The 15,645-nt window shown below is 44.3% G+C and overlaps 1 protein-coding gene across 4 annotated transcripts in view; it reads right to left on the reverse strand.

Annotated features, from left to right (window-relative positions):
- The window catches only part of rerea (arginine-glutamic acid dipeptide (RE) repeats a), a 122,904-nt gene that overhangs the window by 36,150 nt on the left and 71,109 nt on the right, over positions 1-15,645 (reverse strand). For all 4 annotated transcript variants that reach the window (XM_044209964.1, XM_044209963.1, XM_044209962.1 and 1 more), the window contains 3 exons: positions 4,262-4,367; positions 2,632-2,728; positions 727-831 (listed from right to left, as the gene is read on the reverse strand). In XM_044209964.1, coding sequence (XP_044065899.1) covers positions 727-831; positions 2,632-2,728; positions 4,262-4,367 — 308 coding nt within the window. The remainder of the gene's footprint in view (positions 1-726; positions 832-2,631; positions 2,729-4,261; positions 4,368-15,645) is intronic.

The following is a 15,645-nucleotide window of genomic DNA, read 5'->3' on the forward strand; positions in this document are numbered from 1 at the left end:
GTGGTACTGAAAAATATCACAATATTTTTGAATCAATACCTTGATATCTACAACTTAATGAAATTTTGAATTTGCCTGTTGGTGCCATCAAACAATATTTAATCCTACTAGGGATGTATTATATGGTAAAAAAAAAAACAAAAAAAAAAAACACCATCTTGTTTCATTTAATTTTAACTGCATTATATCAGTATACTGCACAACTATGACAAATGGCTTTCATTTTTATTGCAACTGAATTGAAGCCATTAACTTAACTAAAATTTATAGCTGAAACAATGACGATTAATAAATAGAAAATTAAAATCATCTTTGATTATTCTATCTTGACGACTGATCAAAAGTTTGAGTAATTATTCAAGTAATAATGTAGTGATGCTAAACATTACCTAGTTCTAGCTTCTCAATTGTGAGGACTTGCTGCCTTTCTGTCTTATGTGATAGTAAACTGAATATTTTTGGGTTTTGGACTGTTGGTCGGAAAAAATAGCAATTTTGAAAACATCACTTTGGACTTGAGATTGGCATTTTTCACCATTTTCTGACGTTGTTATTGACAAAAAAAAAGAAGATTGATCAAGAAAATAACCGTTAGTTGCAGCCCTACTTAAAATAAAATTGTATCAGTTTTGCAGAGAGTTGAGCCAGTATTTGAGAGTATTTCTGGCCCGTGGGAGGATTAAGGGTATTGTATCAGTGGAATTGACTGGACAGAAAGCTCCTCACCTGGTCTCTGGGTTATATCCGAGGATATAGAAAAAGGAGTCGATGCGGGCTTTGAACTCCCTGGCAGCAAAAATGTCGGAGAAATGGGAAATGTTGCATTTCCCCCTGTGAGAGAGAAGACAGGCTTTATTAGACAGAAACAACTACATGACAAAGCGATACCCTAGCAGGAGAAGACGTAGCCCCAATTAGAAGCTCTTGGGGTGTTCATCTATTGGAGGTGACAAATACAGCAGCAGGTATCTAGTGCCTGTCAGTGCCTGCTGGCTTTGCGGTGAGACATCAGGCTCTGGCTACTGAACCCGTAAACACCAGCTGAATATGTCAGCCCTGCCTCGTCTGCTGCAGCTGAGATGTGGGAGACAGACGAGACAGAGATCTGGACAGGAATTCAACCTGCGTTTCTCCCTCCCGACACGATTACCCCCAATGAGCAGAGAGGGCCGAGGCTCTGACCACATCTTGATATGATTTCCTGTTTCCAGCACCCTGGTGTCTGGCTCTATCAAAATAACAGATATCACAGGCATATGGAGCTGCACTGCCTTGCAGAGAAACAGTATCTTCCTCCCCCCGAAAAGATTAAAGGGCGCTAAGGAGGGCTGTCTTCGGAGAGCTGCGGCATTACAGCATCCCACTGGAATTCCCTCCCGTTTATCTAAAGCCTGGAGAATAAGACAAATCAAAGGGTGCTCTGTGTAGGAGAAGTTGCAGCTAATTTGCCCTGAAATCAGTGGTTTCTGGGAGACATGGCTTTGGCTGCCTGCCGCTGTGCTGCTCACAGATGGTTTTGGTTAAAGAAAAGGGGGGAAGTGGGAGAGATGGGAGGGGTGGACAGATAGGAATGGATGAAGAGACAGAGGCAGGAACACAGAAGGAACACAGAATATCAGATTTCAGACCAAGAAAATGATTGAGCCTGTATTCCTTTCTCCTGACATTAAGCATAGAGAGAGTGCGTGCCATCAGTTTTACTCCAGAGGCTCATGTTCTGACAGGTGTGTGTGTGTGTGTGTGTGTGTGTGTGGGGTGGCGGGTTGATGCACAGCCATTTCAATCAATGTTTTAATGTAAGACAGCATGATACGTGTCTCAGTTATGGCTTTGCATCTTTACACATCTGGTCTATTTCTACAGCACCTGCTCACAGCAGTAAAGCATGGTATATTATTTTAACTTGTGAATGCAAAAGAAAAATTGCTGAGATTTCATGGAGAGCTGATAGAAACACAGCAGTAATGTAGTACCATTACCATGTTGCCACTGTTCAGAAAAATGCAGCTACATCAGGAAAAATATAGTACATTATAGCAAAGAGTCATTCTTCTGTCTTCTGAATCTGGATCACAGATCAAGAGTTGTGTATCCATTAAGATGGTGTCATAGTATTTGCTTGAAGGATGAATTGTTGGTATAATAGCACCAGAACGGTGAGTAAGATATTATTTTTATAAAATAGAATCATACCCTTATTCTACAATGTTCAAAGATAAGCCAATTATCCATATGGATTACTTTAACTGATGTGCCTGAATTTTCCATATGGTAATAAAAATACTTTGGTTTACTTTGGTTAAATAAAGAATTTTCTTTACCACAGAACTTGTTTTCACTTTCAAAATAGGCCACTGAACTTGACAGGCAAATGCAACAACACACCACAAATAAAAAAAATGGGTGGTGTAACAGCGGTACTGTGCTATAAATGCAAGCAATGCAATCACAGCAGCCGCTACTGGACCTTTAGGGGTGGACATTTAGCTAAGAGAAACCTGTAGGAAACTTATACAGGTTGCTACACTTCCTTCAAAGTGCAGCATAATTTCTTCTACCACAGCTAAGACTATAATGCTCCCAGTCTTTGCGTGTGTGCATACAGATATGTGCATTTTAATGTTTGTTTACCTGAGAGCAGCAGCATGATAAGTGTCCACATAGTCAGAGATGAAGAGCTCTCGACTCCTGACCACTGGATCTGTGATAACCAGCTCCCGACCAGAGTCTGGAAGAAGGAAAAACACAGTTGTACTGAATACATATCTGCATTATTTATATAACGCTAAAGACAAGCAAACTCATTCATCAATGACAAAGAGGGAACAGAGATAAAGTAGTTATTTGAACTCACTTATCAAACTATGAGCACAGTTCTGCGTACACCCAAAGTAACAAGTACCTCTGCAGAGGTCAATATTATGCCACATAATTCAATAAAGTCAATAAGGTGCGGTCCCCTGAGGAGAGGACATAATGTTCAGTTCTCAAGTGAAATGACCCTTGCGGGGGTTAAGACGCATCAGCAGCACCAAGACGAGCCAGCACTCGTCGTTGACAAATGACCCGAGTTGCGGCGTGCTGTGGCCACTGCGCTCCGGCCTTGTGACATCAATTCTAATAATCCTAAGTCCCTGCTGCAAGGACAGACTGTAGATAGCGAAGCACTGCGCTGCACTGAAGCTGTTTCTGGAGGGAACAGCATACCAAGTGTTTGGTTGATAACCTCAATGACATATTCAAACTAAAGCCTTCCTTCTGATACAAGTCATACTTGCATTATTGCTGAAAGAGAAAATAGCATAACACAACCTATTTAGTTGTAACTATGACTGCATATATTCTCTGGTTACAAGGCCGTTCTTACACAATATATATGTTGAGTTGACTGTACTCTGTGAGGTAAACTGAGAAAAGCTCAGCCATAAGGGGAACGTTAGCTAATGTGAACCGCTAACTGCTAACAGGATGTGTCAACAGGTGAATGTGTGTGTTGAGAGACTGAGTATACATGGCTGCTCTTTCTCAAAACTGAGTTGGAATAGAACACACCTAACAATCTATACATTTAAAAAACACTCAAAATCAAAGATACAAAATCAAACTGCAAATATCTGTACATTAAACTGTTCGTAGCGATAACACTGAGTGCTTCAAAATCGAAAAGGCATTTCTTAATTTAACATAAATAAAAACACAATACAGTATAGTGGTAGGTGGCTCAGCATAGGCTATTTTTTTAAATCCAAATACTTATTCATCAACTGATTATTCCAACTTTTACAAGTCAATGTTAAATCTGATTTCCCTCAATGACATTTTCCTTTTTGTCATCAGGATTTGATATTCAGTTGCTAAAAACAGTGACAGTGCTTATGTTCCTGTAGATGTGTATGTGTTGGCACTGATGGTGTTGAGAGTGTGTGCTCAAGGGCCACATGACACGGCGGGTTATTAACACTTGAAAGTGCTGCTGTCTGGCCTGAAGGAGTGTTACCCGGGAAACAGCACGGAGCCACGGGATTGGCTCAGCTGCCTGGGACACTGTCTTCTGGTTTCTGTTTGAAATGCAATTCACAGCTAGCTCTTATATCCCCCAGCAGCCTGGAGAGCTGAGGCAGGTGTGTCTGTGTGTGTTTGTGAAGGAGAGAAATTGAGTGTTGTGCTACACAGCAAGTAAGAGTATTTACTTTTTGTGTGTGTGTGTACTGTATGTATGCACATGTGGGGATGCGTTTCAATGAACGCAAGGTAGTCTTACCGTTCTCATTGTTGCGATCCTGCACCAGGTGCTGGTAGACAGAGTCGGGCACCTCTGACTGGCGGTAGTACCATTTCACATTCATCAGCAGATGGTCCCGTTTACTCTGCAACACAGAGACACAGAGCGAGTGAGCAGGAGACAGGAAAAAAATAAAAAAAATAAAGATCCCACACTAAGATAAACAGACATCATTTTGTTTGATTACGATGTCACAAACTGGCCTCTTGGCAAACAGTGATGCTGTGCAGACGCACTGTTTATGACTCACACAGGCTGATGCCAAAAAGCACGCAGAGAGACCAAGTCAATTAAAAAGGGATTGCAGAGCATTTAGAGCCTTAATAAAGTAAACAGTGGGATGGCCGTTGCTGGAGGAAGTGTAGAGAGAGAGAGAAGAACCACGAGGGGGATGGATGAGTGTTCAATCTCTGCCTCCTATAATTCATCCTGTGCCTTTTGGTTTTTCTTCACTTAATGACAATACTCAAATGAGTTCAACAGACTATTATAGCTTTTAAAGTTTACTCATGAACAGGTACTGTATCCCTTTACAATGCTTTGGACTTTACACACTTTAAGTGCTGCCACCCACTGGCCTTTTGATAAAGTGCAAGTCAGCAAAGGCTTGTAATCCCTTAGATGACCAGCAAGTGGCAGCACTGAGGTGAGAAGAGAGCTTTTCCAGGGCCAGTCAATAAAATAACATAGAGGGAAGGAAGGGGGGGGGGGTTGAAGCAAATGGTAGAAACTAAGGCCAGCGCTGAGGTGAGGGATGAAAAGGGCAAAATACTGTTTTCATTTGATGTTATAAAATATTTATTGTGCCTTCACATAAGCCCAACTGACCGTCACAGTGGTTTGAAAGAACATTAGAGAGACTGCCGGGCTGGGTGCTGGACTGCGACACAATTCTACTGGCCCAAGCCATCTTTATTAGGGACTTACACTGCACTGCACTATCCGACTGAGACACCTGCGCCACCACTGACACCACCCGTGGAGTAAAGGAGAAATGAACATATGGAAAAAATGGAAGAAGGGGGGAAAAAAAGTCTACGGTAATTGAAGACAGCTTAACTTCCGCTCTTTCCAGGCTCTTAACTGTATTTGTGTGTGTCTGTGTGTGTGTACGTGTGCAGAAACATGAGGTCAGAGTAAAGATATTTAAAGCCTTTAGAGTATATTGTTCTGTTATGTCACTGGGGAGGAGGCTGAGCACACGCAGCCAAGCAAATCATCACCTCCCTAAACCCTCAAGCCCACCTCTGGTTTTCCCATTCTCTCCATTGCTTCCTCCTTCCTTCTCCAGCTTTCTCATTGCAACCTTCCACTCCACCACCTCTCCATTTTCTTTCCCTCATGCTTCCCTTTCTCCAACCTTGAGTATGGAGGAGGAATGAGTGAGTCTGGACGTGTTACATAGCAGCTGGCAAGCAGTCAGTCAGCTGCATTTACTGCTCTGGATGACTGTGTGAGTATGCACACAACATCACACAACCACACACACACACTTTGCTTGTGATTCAACAGCGAGACACACTGATGGACTGAGACACAGACCCCCTGAGCATGTAGCCGTACTGTGTGCAATGACGTCATGTCCCTCCCTCCCTCCCAGCAGTTAGCCCACCCATCCCAACCTCTTGTCTATCCAGTGTACAGGCAATGTTGCCTTCTAGACTAACAGGCTGCCTGCCACAGCAGAACGAGTAGTTATCCGGTGCTTATACATAATTAATACTTTAAGGAGACTGTAAATGCTGCCAGTGTGCTACCTGAACGTTTAATTTTCTGCCTGTAAAACCACAAAATCAAAGGAATTTCAGAGAGCTGGAACATAGAGCCTGGTGCAAACAGAAAAGCACAAGCAGGCGGAAAGACGCACACACATAGGTTTTACTATTCATGAGCCTGGATTATTTTAAACCAACCAAACGAACCAAAGCAGAAAGAGCGAATGTTACTTCAGCTATCATCAGTATCCTCGTCACTACAGAGTAGCTGCCGCTCCCCCGAGCAGATTGCTGTTTAGAAGCTCACAGCGGCGTTAAGCCCTCTCAGGCAAAAGAGGGAGGGAGATGGAGAGAAAGACAGAGTGCAACATATGTAGCACGTAGTGGGAGTGAAGCATAGCTTTCAATCATCACAATTCTATAAACACGCGGGGTGGAAAAATGAGAAGATAACGCAAGGAGAAAATGAAGGGGGATGATAGACAGCTCAGACTCGCCACATGAACTACTAGTTGTATTGTCTGGGTTTTGCTAAGCCTGCCATAGAAAATAACAGAGAGAACATATAAGAGGGAACCACAATGCTAAATTGATTAGAGACATTCCACGCTGCCTGTAGAGAGAGCTGAGCCCAGTACAATGTCAGCCATCTTTGTCTGTCCTGCCAGAGGCTAAACATGGCCCTGCCCTCCCTCCTCCTGGGCCCTAAACCCTGGGAATGCTGCTCACTGCGGAGAGGCCAAAAGACTTACTAACCCACTACTGAGAGAAAGAAATGAAACAAGAGGGAAAAAGTGCAAGGAAGCAGAGGAAAGGAGATGTGGGAGATGAGGCGAGAGAAAGGGGTTGGATTAAGGTAGGAGGAGCAAGACCTTCTCATTTCCTCAGATTTAAAATTACAACTATCCTCCTTCTGCTTTACAGAAACCCCCAGGGTACAAGGCTACCCTTTTATTCATTGAGGAGATATAAATCTGAGAGTCATGCTTTGGGGCTCAGCACAATGGTACACCCCCCCTCCTCCCAGTGGCTCAGCCTGGCCTGTGGCATTCTTGGGAACACAACACTCATCAGACAGGGGTTGGATTATAGGAGGGCCACTTCTCAAAAGATTATATATTGGGAAATATTACAAGATTTTTAACTATATTTCTTGTAGAATGAATCAAAAATGTATCATAAATAAAAAAACAAATCAATGCATTCATCACTGCTCTAAAAGCAGCCAAGACAAGCCAGGCATTGTGTGAGTCGGTTAATTCTCTCTCTGACTAGCTAAAGGTGGCTGGCCCCTTGGATCCATAATGGCTGTGCAGTTTTCTTTGTGTGGCTGCATATGTGTGCAGTCAACTCTGGAGCTGGGGCCCCTGTGTACGACCACACCACTACAAAGACTGGGGGGAAAGAGGGAAATACAGAGGGCAGAGTTTCCTTTTAACAAGGAATGGCTTTAAATTTGAAAAGAAACCAACACTGTTAGACATACACATATAAGATGGACTGAGTGTGGGACTGATTAATTCTATGTTTTCAACTAAGAGAGTGTGAAATCAATACAGTGCTTTTCACTGCAAAACCAATGACAACAACCAATGACTTTCTCCCACATCTGTTTACAGTGGCCTTTACAATATGGTCACTGCCTTGCAGCCAAGCCGAGCTGTGACAAAACTAAGGGAACGTTGTTACAACCTGTAACCCTCAAACCTAATGCCCTATTCCTCCTCCTCCCTGCACTGTAACACTAGAGCTTTGCTTTAAACAAAACCAGACCCTCCCGCTCCCACACGACAGGCCCCCAGTGCACCTCGTTAACAGGAAACCTCTGTTTATTTTCTCTGCTTTTCAAACACTCTCTTCTTCCTCTGCTAACCCTGTTAGTGACCCCCACCCCCACCCCCCCCACCCCACCCGGTGACATCAGCAGCCAGGATCTATGACTTCCTTCAGGAGGTGGCAGCCAGAAGTAAGGAAGGAAAGACAGATACCAAACACACAGACAAAGGAGACAGCACAGAGCGAGGAAGGGAGGGAGGGAGGAGGGGGAGGTCAAACAGACAAGAGCAGCAGCAGCAGCGGCTCAATGTTAGCAAGGAATGTCAAGCAGTTTAGCTAGGCTAGCAGGCGGCTGAGCTAACAGCTTAGTTAGCTAACGCCCCAGGGGCAGGGGAGGCTCGGGTATGGTAGATCAGGGCTGGTAGCGGTGTGACATTGACAGGCAGAGGCTCAAAATGGCACGGAGAGTGGATTGTGGGAGTGTTCACCTCGCCTGCCGCAAGGGGAGAGTAAGCACAACCAAAGAACAAAAGGCTGATTGTGGCATTTGGAGGCAGAGATGGGATCTGGGAGGACTAATCTGCTGCTGCGACATGATAAGATTAGAGAGGGGAGGCAGGAAGAGCTGGCTGGGAAGATCACACATACACTCACATAAACACACACACACACACACAAAGATGATGGATCTGATTGGAAGGGTTTTCCACTCGGCTTTCTCACTTCCTCATTTTCCTTCTCTCTCTCCCTTATTTTCTCCCGCTCTCTTAGAGACAGAGATATCTGCCAGCACACCAGCACTCAATAAGCACTTCCATCTGGACGACAGAACACATACACACACTCAAAAACTGTATGTGTGTGAACGTAAACTGGCGAGGTACAAGAGATCTGCTGTGCTCACGCAATCTACGACATCTCAGTGACTGACAAAGGAGGTTGTTAAAAAGAAATGCCAGCATGCTGTGTGAGCAAACACACATACAAGCGAATGGACTCTCTTTCTCTCTCTCACACACACACAAATAACAGGCTTTCAGGATAAGCACCACTATTCTTCTCCCAACCCTGCAGTAGAGCGGGGCAGGCTGGGACTCTGTGTCAGAGGTAAGAAAAAGCACCTCTAAATCAGGCTGTCAGAGCCAGCAGCAGCAGGATTCCACTCTGCAGTCCTCCTCTCCTTATGGGCTTCACAGTAAGCACTTGGCTACTTGGAGGAAGGTAGGATAACCTGCCCCTCAAGCCTCCTTCTCTTAGGCACATATAATAACACTAAACAAATGCTGATTACAATGTTTGTGAGGAGGAGCTGTGCACAGCCTGCTTCCCCGCCTGGCAACAAGAACAAATGGAGAGTGTGTGGGAGGCAGAGGGAGGGGGATGAGGTGAGTCCCAGCTGTGGTGGCGGTGCTGGCAGGACCTTTGCGCAGTGCCTACACAGGGGTGTCTCTGTCTCTCTTTGGCTTGACCTGTTTGGATATTAAATCGACGCCCTCTGCTTTGAACACACTGGGCCCATCTGTCAGCCCAGCTCCATATTGGATTGGATGAGCTTTAGCCGTTTCAAAGTGGGCAGATTTGCTCTTGTTGCTCTTTGTGTGTGCGTTGTGTGCGTGCCTTTGAACATGAGCGCCCACGCCTGCCTTAAATTTAAAACCCCCTTTCAAGGAATCAAGCAGACACGCATAAATCACTTCACGGCAGACTCACTAGTCGCAGTCATTGTACAAATTGACGACCTACAGCAACACATCTGAGGTTGTTAACAGGTTCTCCTGTCATCCAGGCAAAAGAAGGAGGGATGGTGGCAGAGATGGAGAGAAGAAAGAAAAAAGAGGAGAGGGGTTGAGTCACGCGGAACTCACAGATGATATTAATTAAGACTTGAGGGCTGAGGGCCACTACTGGTGGATCATACTGCCAACCACAGGCACACTTTACATACTGGAGAGTCACAAGCACCACACGTGACTGCCACAACTGAGGTCTAGCTTGTCCAACACTTTGTTTCACTCCTTGCTGATAACAAACAGGGCTAATTGCACCAGTCTTTGATTAACCTTGCCTTTATTTCAAATGTGTCCCAGTGGGAGAAAGTAAACTGGCAGAAATAATAAGAAAAATGCATGATGTTGACCACATTGCCCTCCTTCTAGACAGAGAGTGGCAGTGAGAATCGAGAACACTAGCCTTGGCTGCTCGCTCCATAAAATAGCCAGGCTGCGTCCAACTTAAATATTTGTCTTCGCCTCCAACACACTTCTGCTGCACAGCGGTTTTAGCCAAGAAATTTAAGACGAGTTAAGTGATGGCACAGAGAGCAGCACCGTGAAAGGCAAAAGGAGAGAGGATATAAAGAATATCGTCATTGATGATGATCATTATCTGCAGACCACAGACACAGAGCACTAGGGACCTGACAACTTGTGTTCAGTGATTTAGGCTACACACAAATACCCAGGCCCTTCTTTTTTTTCCTTTTTCTTTTTTTGAGACAACAGTCAGAAATCCTTGCAGCACTAGCAGGGTATAAACTAGAATGCAGATCCAAGTTAGACTTCAAACGCAGGCTGTGCGAGGACAGATGGAGGCAGTTAGGAGAGCTCATATCTGGGTGTTCAGATCATAATACTGACTTTATTTCCCAAGCTCTCCTTCTCAGCCAGACATACAGTTATAGCCTGCCAGAAAACATTGTCATTTCTGCCTTCAGCCTTTCATTTAGCCGCTTCAAAGCCATCCCGCTTTGATACCTGGCTTCCTGTATATGTTAGTGCGTCTGCCAGTGTGTGTGTACATGCGTGTGTGTTTGTGTATAGACCAGGATGTTCTCTTGAGAGCAGAGACTTGTCTGGTCTCAAGGTAATACCCATGAGTCAGGATTCAGAGTTAGACACACACACACACACACACACACAAAGACAGAGGAATGCTGGTGTTTTTGGCCGACACAGGTTTCTTTTGTGTTGTGCAGAGTGTTTAAACGGCCTGGTGTTTTGTTTGGAAGGCCATTTGCCTGTGATCCATTGTATTAGCTTTGCCTTGTTAGCATAGCCTGGTGAGCTAATGAGACATCTTACTAATACTGACTGGGCTACTGCTGTGGAGGAAGAGAGGGAAACTGCTCACTGAGAGGGGTGTGCAGAAAGGAAATGAATATCAGGCTGTGTGTATGTGTGTGTGGATGTCATATTGGACGTCTGCCCAGCCAGCTAATCCGGACCTGGGTGTGTGTGTGTGTGTGTGTGTGTACAACTGCCAGTGGCAGCCTCCTGAGCAGGGCATGGCAGAGAAGGAGCTGTGGGCTGACTGAGCGTTGTAATGGAAGACAGGAAATGAGAAGGTTTGCTTAAGCCAATGCTAATCGATCTCCCCCTTGGTATAATTCACAAACAGACACACATGCAACTTTCAGGCTAAAGTGTAGGTTAATGCAGTAGTAATAAATGTGCAAAGCCAATAAGATTTGGCCAAGGGTAGGATATGTGTGTGAAGTATAACTTGTCAACAACTCACTGGGGAGTCAGAAAGGTGTTGTGTGTGCGCGGTTGTGTGCCACTTCAAAGACTGATGTGGGTGTGTGCTTTTAGAGGGATGATGGCCTGTTGGTTAAAAAAAAAAAAAAAAAAAAGAGGAAAAGAGTGTGTGTTTATATGCGAATGCTTTGGAGGTTTTCTCCATGTAAGAGCAGCTGTCAGGCAAGAAGAGTGTCTATAGAGAGTGTGTGTGAGAGTGATACTTCGTGTGTGTGTGTGTATTGCTCTGTATGGTCAGCACACATCGATACACAGCTAAAGGAATATTTATGATCCTTTTAAACACACACACACACACACACACACACACACACACACAAAAGCTCATTTCAGCATAAACAAACATACCACCATCTCTGTGTACAACACATACACACCCAGAAGAGAGAGGACAATAAGCAGAGAATAAGAGCGCGAGTATGCAAATACAGATCTTATAGCTGCGTGTGAAACCAGACAGACAGCATTGCAGACATCCTTGAAGAGCTCAAATCGCAATGAGCTCAACCAGTTGTGATTGTATTGTTTTATCTGGCCACTGCTTCTGAAGATATCCATCTCTCTGTCTCTCTCCCCCCTCTATCTCTGTGTCTGAAGGTGACCTTGCCTGTCTGTCAGTGATGACACTGGCCCTATCAGTAATACATCATGTAAGCGGTGTATCAGCCAGATGCCGCACTAGCCGAGCAGTGGGTGGTCTGCCAGGCACGCTTGCTTTGTACAATATGCAAATAATCACATGCAAATTACCTACCCATGTCTGTGACGATATATCAGTGTGGATGCAAATGCTGTAGGCTATCAGACACGTGTTAACAAAAGATTTACAGACCTTTCACCAAATACAGTTACAGCTCACAAAATCAAAAGGCTACTCGTAGCAACTGTAGTCTGAAGGCTGGGGAAGAATGTGATTATAACACATGCGTGCGCGCACACACGCACGCACGCACGCACGCACACACGCACACACACCAGAAGCTTTGAGCAGCCTCCTGCTGTGCTGCAACAAGAGATGTATTGTAGACAACACAGCTGCAATAACAAGGCTGGCCCAGTGCTAGAAGGAGCTGTACTGCATGACTCTCAGTCTAGACCGGCAATAACAGCCACCATATTGTAATATGATTATGGATGGAGTTTCTGAGTGTGTCAGAAAGACATATTTCAGTCCATTTGAAACATGTTTAATTCTACATGAAAATGAATTTAAAGTCACAGTGAAACAGTATTTTCTGAACATTTTACTTCCTTAATTCAATCATTACACAGTTTGAACCAAATCTGGCATCAGTTAGAAAGTCCAAAGGCATTTTTAAATTGATGGGAAAGGCTGAATTGTTAATGACTCTGTGATAGTATTATTGATTGAAATTTTTATGTATTCCTCCTACGCAATTAACTCACCACTAGAGATTGTACATTTTCCAGTGCATTAAACATCAAGGGATGTTTTGCCTTTTGTTTATTTTTAACTGTCAAATGGGTGTACAGCATTGAAGGAAGAATGAGCTAATGAAGCAAAAAATGTAAATTAAGAAATTATTCTGAATTTAAAAAAACAACAACAATGCAAGCAAACCAATGGGTTTTTAATTATCTGATTAATGTTCTGAAACTAAAAATGGGTGGTGTAAGAGCAAGATAAAAGGTGAAAGAAGGTATAAATTACTGAATTTAGTAAGGCAGAAACAATCAAACACCATGCACCTGTTCTGCATTAATTGAGCAGACAAGCTGTGAACTGCCATTGCCAAGTGGAAAAATACACCTTTAGACGCGTTTGCGCACCCCTTACACATTCTATCGGCACTTTAAGAACCTGCTGATATCCTCCATTAGGTAATATGATACATGATGATATATGATTATATTTTTGCATGTCATTAATTCCTTCACAGGAGGCAGGTAGCAGAGTGAGGCTGGGGATGTAAAATGTATCTATGAATTACCTTTCCTTTCTAAAGTTTGTATTTTTTGTTTTGTTAAATTTTCTGAATGTTTTCACAACACAATAATGGCAATATAACAAGAGAACATTCAGCTGACAAAATACTGACTATTTCGTAAGTACAGCAGAAAATATGTTTTAATTTAAAAAAAAAAAACCCTACATATTTTAAGCCTTGTAAATTAAAACTGCAGCCCCTTGCATTGTTTCTGCTGCTTCCCAAACTGTAACACAATAAAATACACATGGTTAAGTAAACAACTGCTCACTAATGCAGAACCTGGGAAAAACATTGGGAGTCATGATGAGCATAGTGTGTCAAACACATTGGTTATTGTTCACACAAACAGAGCGCCCACCGAGTGAGAGCGCGAGACAAAGAGGTTGAACAACACACCAACATCTCTACTCTTTGCAGCCGAGGCACATCAAAGCCTTCTCCGCCCATTTATCTGTGTGTGTGCCTGTAAATCAAAAGGCATACTTTGAACATGCACACACACACACAGGCTCAGACTGCATTAGCTTTGTGCAGCAGCATCCAGGGCTGGGTAGGGAAGGTAAAGGATTTTGCTGTAGACGGGGGAATCACTTGCCTCAGCTCACTCTGTCAGGGAGGAGAGGGGGATGACTGTTTACCCGCAGTGAGTGAGAGAAGGAGAGAAAGAAAGAAAAGACAGAGGTCAGTGCTGTGCCTGAGACAGGGCTTTCTTCTCTGCAAGTCACCTATTGCTTCACTTTCACCCCTCACTTGCCCCTGCCACCATCACTGAAAGGTGACACCCAAATACACACATCTACCTTTGTCTTTAAAAATGGCTGTAAGGTGTGTTAGATAAGGGGCCAGGTCAATCTAATTAGTTGTAACAGCATGTTCAGTTCAAGATACTATACGCAGGAACAGAGGAGGAATAAATGCACAAACAAATTAAGAAACCCACTGAGAGGAAAACCAAGGAATGCAACCCACCCACACACACACACACACATATGATCTGTGCATCCCAGTGTGACCATATGGTTTGGCGGGGACTTCCTACCCACCACTGAGGAAGTGTCCGTTTACAGCATACAGTTCAGTTGTCCGCCATCACATCCTGTCTCCCAGCTCTAAACGGCCATGCAAAAACTGCTCGGTTCAGCCCAGTCACAGCTTTGAAGTTAAATTAAGTAGAAAGGAGACACAGTTCACCATATCATGCAATCAGCATCAGCATGAGATATGGTAGGGCACACGCAACCTCAAAGCACTGGCAGCATAAACAGAGAGCTTTGTGTACTGTAGCTAGTGTGTGAAGCTAGTCTGCTTTCACCCTGTTCTGTTGGCAGATTATCGCCTTTTTCCCCCTCTATTGTGGTGGTGTGATTGACATCCACCTGTCCTTGGGTGGAGGGTGATTAGGTGTTCTTACAGCTGGCTCTTTATAACAGAGTGGATGCTTGTAATAGATTCTGCATGGAGAATGATATGATAGGCTGATGATGGAATGATCCAGCAGACATACGAAGAGTCTGTGGAATACAACAGAGCGGGGTTAATGATGTCAGGTATCATTGCCATGGCAGCCCATACATTATCACCATGCAGCCACGCCCTGTCACCAGCCTGCACCAATGGACAGGCAGCTGCCAAGCAAACAATCCCCAGCAGTGTTGGAATGGTTGAGGGAGAGAGGAGGATGCTAAATGTGCCACTTCATCTGGTGATTGACACAAAGCCTCTTGTTTACCGGCCACGGAGATTTGCATCTTTTTACCATTGCCCCTCCCTCTCCTCTACCCTCACATTTCTGTTGTTCTCCTCTGCGTTCCCCGCTTCACTCCCACAATCCTGTCTGTTTGTGGCGGCGCTGCATGAAGTGGATATTACCCCACCCTGCTGCTATGATATTGATCAGCCTCCTCCCTCCCTCTCCTCCTTTCTCTCTCCTCTCTTCATAGCCCACTGCATTGATTCCACCTCTCCCTCTGAGCCCGCCAGCTAGGAGTGATTATACACGCTGGTCACACACAAACACACACACACACATTAGAGTCTTTGGTAGGGATGTGGGGATGTGTAGCCTTGCTTTACTTTAAAGGCTATAAAGCTCAGCGGCTGCTGCACCAGCCCTGTGAAAACACTGCTTCTTTTCATTCAAGGCAACCAATGACTGCAAGCTTAGCATGACATATTACCATAATAAATGTCGTTGTTATAGCATGTTAGCATAGCACATCAGCAGGCTGGTGTAAAGCCGGCTGTGCTCTGGTGGTTTTTGTCAGGTTGGTGCTAAAGATGGCTGTGGTAGGGCTTGACAGGTGGGCTCCAGACACCTTATGATTCTGTGCAGAACCACACAGAGCTGATACACACTCCTTATATGGGCCTGTGGTGCAGCGCTC

This window comes from Siniperca chuatsi, linkage group LG10 (assembly GCF_020085105.1).
Source record: "Siniperca chuatsi isolate FFG_IHB_CAS linkage group LG10, ASM2008510v1, whole genome shotgun sequence".
Lineage (NCBI taxonomy): Eukaryota > Metazoa > Chordata > Actinopteri > Centrarchiformes > Sinipercidae > Siniperca > Siniperca chuatsi.